Source organism: Fundulus heteroclitus, chromosome 18 (assembly GCF_011125445.2).
Source record: "Fundulus heteroclitus isolate FHET01 chromosome 18, MU-UCD_Fhet_4.1, whole genome shotgun sequence".
Lineage (NCBI taxonomy): Eukaryota > Metazoa > Chordata > Actinopteri > Cyprinodontiformes > Fundulidae > Fundulus > Fundulus heteroclitus.
The window spans coordinates 22,393,477-22,400,533 of record NC_046378.1 but is presented as its reverse complement, the minus strand read 5'-3'; the positions used below and the strand labels follow the sequence as shown (position 1 = coordinate 22,400,533).

The 7,057-nt window shown below is 42.4% G+C and overlaps 1 protein-coding gene and 1 pseudogene across 1 annotated transcript; both read left to right on the top strand.

The window, feature by feature from the left end:
• Positions 1-844: 844 nt before the first annotated feature.
• Positions 845-4,210, top strand: LOC118566687 (the record flags this gene model as incomplete). The annotated part of the gene is given in 2 exon segments (XM_036149746.1): positions 845-1,193; positions 2,807-4,210. A coding segment is annotated over 1 exon segment (1,203 nt), but the record flags the coding sequence as incomplete, so codon positions are not given.
• A 2,248-nt stretch (positions 4,211-6,458) lies between these two features.
• Positions 6,459-7,057, top strand: part of LOC118566765 — a 3,949-nt pseudogene continuing 3,350 nt past the window's right edge.

Sequence of the window (7,057 nt, the reverse complement as noted above, 5' to 3'; positions counted from 1 at the left end):
AGGCAGTTATGTTTGGTGATACGTCGTTGTTTGTGGCGAGTCAGGCGAAGACGGCAACTTTTGGTGAATTTACTTGACAGAGTCGGCTTTTGGGAAGTGGATAAGACAAACGAACAACTAATAAGGATTTATAGACACAAGAAACAACGACAGACGCTGAGGTTCATCACACTGCTAAGCAGAATCATCACTGGAAACCGTGTGGCACGGTAAGGAAGCTAGTATTATTATGAATGTCTGAAATGTCAGCTGAGCGCACAGAGATGACGCGGTCTGCTCATGCGCTCTTCGTTATCAGATAACTGAGATAGGGAAAAACTGAGCCGAACCCACCTCTGGAACTGGTCCGCATTTAGCGCGGTCAGTTGTGTCTGGCTCGGTTCAGTTCAGTTTGCGTTCTATTTACACTCTATAGTTATCTTGATTACCAAGCTCGGACTGATCTCGACTCGGTTAAAAAAAATTGTGTAAACGGTGTAAAAGTGTCATGCAGGAACCAATAATTTTCACAAAGGATTATTTCTTTATTTAAGATATAGCCCACTGTTAGTTTTTGTGTTGTTTTTTTTTTTTTTTTTCATTCTTTGAATTTGACATTCTTATTTCTAAACATGCTGTTATACGTCAGTTAATTTTAAGTTAGCATTGTTTTTGCTTGTGTGTGTGCGTGCGTGCGTGCGTGTGTTTTACAGTGCACTAAATCAGCAGCTTGTAGATTACTTTTTGCATTCTGTAATAACTCTGAGCGGATAACGTGGGTACATGTGAACGTCGGCGTTAGATGCAGGTCACATGGCTGGTATGCATGCAAATGACAGGCGGGAGCAGAGACAAGAGGGCCTTGATGGTAGGAGGGGGGAAGCCGAGAGGAGGACGGGGGGAGGGAGGCAGGCAGGCAAGGCAAGGCAGACAGAAACTCGGGGCGCTCCTCTAGACAACGGGGAGCGCTGCTCTTGGTTGCCGAAGAGAAGCGTCTCCAGTTCGAAGCATCCCCCTCCGTCTCTCGTTCGCGGTTTAATGTGTCAGAGCGGCGTTTGATTGCCGTCGCCACCTGGACATTATTTATAACCGACGCAAAAATTGGATGGGACGCACCGCCGAGCCGAGCAGAGACACTCCCGGAAATAACATGCGTACTCTCAGCCCGTCACGTAGGCTCACTGAGGATTTGCGTTGCTGTGCGGCTGCCGTAGGTAGGTACATGTTCTGTGCTCTCCCAGCGAGGGCTTTGTACATGCTTTATTTTTTTCACATGAAAACCTTGTTGTTTAGGATTTCGAAATACAACCTTGAAATCAAAAATGTGTGTTTTGGTATTCTGCTAGATTTATCTGAGGAATGCATTGGGCTGTTAGTTCAGCTTTGTCAGAACCAGACAAAGACAATATAAATTAGTTTGATGGTTGTGTAATCAAAACATTTTTTTATTTATTTATTTTTAATCGCAATCGCTTGTTTCTAATACAATAACAGTGCCTAGTTAGTTTTTACGGTGTCATTTAATCATAATTATGTAGCGTATAATAACCAAAGTAAAACGTTTTTTGTCTTGTCCCGATTTTACTATTTTATTTTATACTGATGCTGTTTGACTGTCCGTTTACAGTGATAATGCAGCACTACTACGCTTGATATTTTGATTTTGAACTGTTCAGATAAAATCAAAAGACATATAGGAATGCAGGGCTTTTTGTGGCAACCAAAAATGTTTACTCACCCAGGCTCACTGCCAGGGCCGAACCAAGATCTTATGGGGCCCAAGCAGAATTTGACTTGGGGTCCCGCGGCCAGTTAGGACCACACCCACCAGCCGCCATCCCTAACCCAAAAGGAAGCTTTGTTTTTCAAAGACAAACATTTGCTTTGGCAGTTTTTCTCGGCAAAAATGCTACATTTTACAGTAAAGAACATTGCAGAATAAAGGATGTGTTGCATCCTTACATACATTTGCTAATTTAGATAAAATAATAGTGAAAATAGAAAAAAAGCCAATTTATTAACTGCACAATTAACTAATTGTAATTGTGCTAAGATTATAAACAAATATAATTAATACCTATAGCAGCATTTTTCTTACCCTCTTATTTTAATAGGTAAGGCTGACCGATGAAACAAATTCATATCATAGACCACAACAGGGCTTTTAAATAAAATAATTAATTATACATAGTTAGAACATATATTTATAGCAAAGTTCCCCATTTACATTAATTGATTATTTACTCATTTTAACATTAAAGTCATTGATAAACTTATTTGTCTAATGTATGACTTGACTATTTACTTTAAATTTATACGTAAGTATTTATTTGATATATTCATGTATTGATCCATGGCACAGTTAATGAGTTAATATTTGTTTAAAGTATTTATATATGTTGTCTAATTTCAATAAAAATTTAATAAATAAATTGGATTATACATAAAGATGCCAGGATTTCCTTGATTATTCTTTACTTTCTATGGTACCGTTGATTGTGAAATAGTTTAAGATGTCAATATTGCTCATTTGTTTTGTTTCCTTTTTAAAATTACTGTTGCCAAATGTTTCTAATCACTTAATGTATGACTATATAGCTGTTTTTAAACCTATAAATTGTTTTAAATAATGATTAAAACATTCTTCTTTCCAATTCAATCCTTCTTAATGGATTGAATTGTGGCACATTTTACCATTCATACTATACTGCAACATGTGCTATATTGCACCTAAGTAACATGGCCATTTATTTACTAATGCTCAGCATGACAGTCTACACTGCACCTATTTATAGACTCTAAAAACGTATCATTTAACTTTCCACAGATGTCCCACGCTGTCTAAATATGTTTAAAAGGAGCACAGAAACAAACACAGAGCTCTAGAGTGACTGGTGAAATCAGAGCAGACGAAGGATTGGGGACATGATACTTGCAGCGATCCTCTCCGTAAGAGGAAGCAGCGGCTCAGTTAGAAAATGAAGCAAGGACGTGAGGTACGTGTGCACCCAGCAGACGACCAGATCAAATGGAGAGTTTGGGGCTGACGGAGCTCTTGAAGTCAAACTCTACCCTTGGATCCATCGTCTTTTCAGAGTTGCAGGACAGAAGAAGCCAGCAGACAGAGATCCACAGCTCATACCGGGCAGACATGGGTCTAAACGGTTTCTGCGCAGGGCCCGCCGGGACTCAGACGGCTGCCGAGCTGCTCGCTGACATGGCCTCGCAGACAAACTCCCCAGGGATCACCAGCCCAACGAAGCAGTCCAAAAGTGGCGTGCCGCTTTACAACGGTGGGGTTGGGTCTCCGTCGGCCACCGTGGAGGCCAGCCAGGCGGAGGTTTTGGCCCACACGCCGCCCGGCTACCCGGCACAGGTGAACGGGATGGCCGCTAAGACGAGTGGCACTGTCTGTCCGTTCAACGGCAGAGGCCTTACGGTGGAGAATGCGGACAGGACTGGTCACGAGAAATGTTCTTTAGGAATGAGGCGAATCAGCGAGGACCTCAAAGTAAGGCAGGCGCATCAGTTGAAGAGGAAGAATGGGGAGAGCTGGGACATGGGATCAGAAATCCTTAATGGTCATGTGATGGGCTCTCCGGGGTTAGGAGGCTCAGCAGACCCAGCTTGTGGAGCAGGGGAGTTAGATTTTAAGCGGAGGAAATTGCCAGATGGAAGTATTGTTAGCAAGCCATCAGAGCCCCGTAGAGTGACCCGACCGGTCGCCCCAGTAAGAGTCACTGTCAACAGCAACAGCGCCGGCTCTTATACCCAGCCAAGCTATGCCCCTGATAATGCTAACCTGCACAACGGACATTGCGCTGCACCGTCAGACCCTCTGGCTATACCAAGCCTGCCCTCCATTCCAGCCATGCTGCCTCCTGCGGGGACTGGATGGTCATCAGAGCGTGTCGCCAGGCAATATATCATCCCCTGCATGAAGTACTATGGTATTTGTGTGAAGGACAACTTCCTTGGCAGGCAGCTGGGCGACAAGGTCCTGGAGGAGGTGGAGGTCCTGAACCAGAGCGGGAAGTTCCGGGGCGGACAGCTGGTGAGCCAGAAGAGCATTCCCTCCCGCAGCATCCGGGGTGACCAGATTGCCTGGGTGGAGGGGCAGGAGCCCGGGTGCCACAGCATTGGAACCCTGATGGCTCACATCGACGAGGCTGTCATGTACAGTGCTGCCAACGGGCAGCTGGGGAACTGTGTCATCAATGGACGCACTAAGGTGAGAGCCAGTGATTTGATTTAGGAGGGTGTGGGCTCCAGAGTTGAAGCCTAAAGCAACAGGGAGGGGGGGATTGGAAACATTTTGGCAGTTTTGGTATAACTATTACCTCCGCTCTCGGGTTACTCTAGGCCAGACTGCAACGATCTAGTCTACTGCAGGCAGAGGGAATGTTATTCCAGTGCGTCTCACGGTAAACAGAACGGAACAAAATAGCCCCTTGTAGCGTCCGAATGACGTCATTTGACGTTGTGGTTTATTGGCTTGCATCTGTTGTGCCGCCCTTTATCTTTGTGTTTGTAAGGCCGACATGTGGGCATGCACACACAAACGTACACACTCCCTCCACAGGTAGCGTGTCAGGATGAGCCATGTGACTTTCCAGCACATGGAGACTGGGGAGGTTACTGCCCCTGTTTTCGCCTTCATACCACCGCAACCTAGAAGAAGAGGGAAACAAAATAAAAGTGTATCTCCTCTGTCATCACTTTATCTCTGCCAGCATTTTCTACCATCACTTTGACCACACAAACGTGACGCGAGCATGGTAGAAGGGGGATGTTTTTGTTTATTTTTCTCCCCGTTATCTGATGGCTCATTCCACGTGAGCTGCATGAAAAAAAAAGCTTGAGTGAAAGAAATGTCTCCATCAGACCTTTAGCCTCTCCTTCTTTTATAAACTTTATTTTTTAGTAATGACTGCGTTGTACCAGGATCTCCCGTCTTGCTGTAAGTGAGAGACGAGCACGCTCCCGGCTCTGCGGCGCTCCCAGTCCCGGCAGGATCCACACACTCCAGACAATGTGAATCAAAGTTGTTTTTGTAAAAGCCTGGCAGAAAGATCAAAACCTGATGTCAAGTCTTGGGCTTTAGATTATTCCGCTCATGGTGAACTGTGTAAACTGTTATGTCCCATGAGGAAATGGATCCACAAGACAAATTGGTTCATCTGATTTAACAAGTAGGCACATCACTACTCCCCAGGGGAAATTTAGGGAAAGGCGACACCTGAATGCAGGCAGCCACAGGCCCATACCCTCAGTCTTTGCTGAATCAGGAGGGCTATAAATGAGATGCTTAGGATGATAAAGTTAAATAGGTATGGAGCATAGTATTATTGTGTTCTTCTCTCGTCTGCAGTGATTTGTCGGGTTTCTGTCTGGCCTCCCAATGCTTGTACTATGTACTTCCTAAAGTCTTTGCACCATAACCTTGTTCCTCCCATATGTTTAACATCAGACTTTGCCCTCAGTACATGCATGCTCTTGTAATTTACAAAAGCCTGAGGCAAGGGCACGTTGGTGGCCTTTGCTTCCTTGGATGTGGAATGACTGTGCTTTTTTTTTCTCCAGGTCCTCATGCGTCTTTAAAAAAGTTTATAGGTGCCGGGTATGAGATTCTCAGCCTGTGATAACCGATTTTGCTACAAAACAACAACAAAAAACAAGCATAACAAGATCTAATTGCGTTTCGTTTTTTTACAGAAAAGTAGCAGCTATGCACGCGGTGGCTACAACAATATATTATTGTAGCTATAAAATTCCTTTAATTTATGCCATTTATTTATTTATTTTTTTCTAATACAGATATAGACAGAAATATGGATAATTATAGCCTCTAAATTCAGAGATGGGGTTTAAGTTCTAGTAGCCCAGAATATATATAGACATGCACCAATAAACCAGGTAGAGGAAATTCCAAAAGTCCAGTAATCTGATTTATTTTTAAAATGTATTTATCAAAGTATACAGTATATACATGTACAGTATATAAAAGTCACTAGTATTTTTTCAGTTGTTATAAAGTCAGATAAACTTAGACAAGTTAAGTATATTTGTGTTTTTAGCAATAAGATAATTCAAAGTGCTTTACATGATAAAAAAAATAAGTACATTACAGTGGCATAGTAAAGGAAAGTGAACAAAATGTTGGACTGAAGCCAACTTTAAACAAATGGGATTTTAACCTTTATTTAAAGGGACTTTTCTGGGAGTTTGTTCCAGATTAGTAGAGCATTAAAACTGAATGCTTCTTCCCCGTGTTCGGTTTTGATTCTGGGAATCAAAACCGAAATCAGAACTCAGAACTGGCCAAGAAAAGCTTGATCATGCCTCTCAAAATGTTGCTCCTTTTAACTCGTCTGGTCTTTTATAATGAAACACTGAGAGTGTAATTGGCTAAAATTAGCCAGTCGACTAGTAGAGACATCTGCTGTGGTAGCCAGCCTGCAATTGGCAGCTTTACAAACATGTGTAAAGGGGAGACGCTGAACTTCGCTTTCTTGTTTCGACTAAATCTAAAGTCCGACAAGGCCATTTTTAGTGCTTGGAAAAGAAAGCTCTTCTTTCAGTGCTTGCTTTCTTCATGTGCCCCATAGAGCTAGAGAAAACTCTGACCACTCTCTCTGGCACCTCATTAGCAGCATTATAATTGTAAGAACAGCATGACTTAAAACGTCTTTTTTTGTGGTTTTGCAACCGTTACTTTATAAACCTTTGGTATATCTTGATACCACCATCCTGTGAATGCTTAGTGTCCACTGAGGAGAAAATGTGTCTTGAAGATAAATCAGGACATTTTATTCATTCTTTGATAGTTTAAGCACTTAGCCATTCCTGACTGAACTTGATTTATTCCTTAAAGACAACGAAGATACATACAGCTTCATTACAGCCTCTGTTATTTTATAACTGGAACAGTGCAGTAATTTGCTGTTTTATTTTGTTTTTTTTAACCTTTTTTTTGACCTGGTTTTTATGACACAACAGTGGATTACAGATTATTCTGTACATCAGGTTGTGTTTATATAACCGTTTTCTACAGATTATTCCTTTTGTCTTTTTTGGC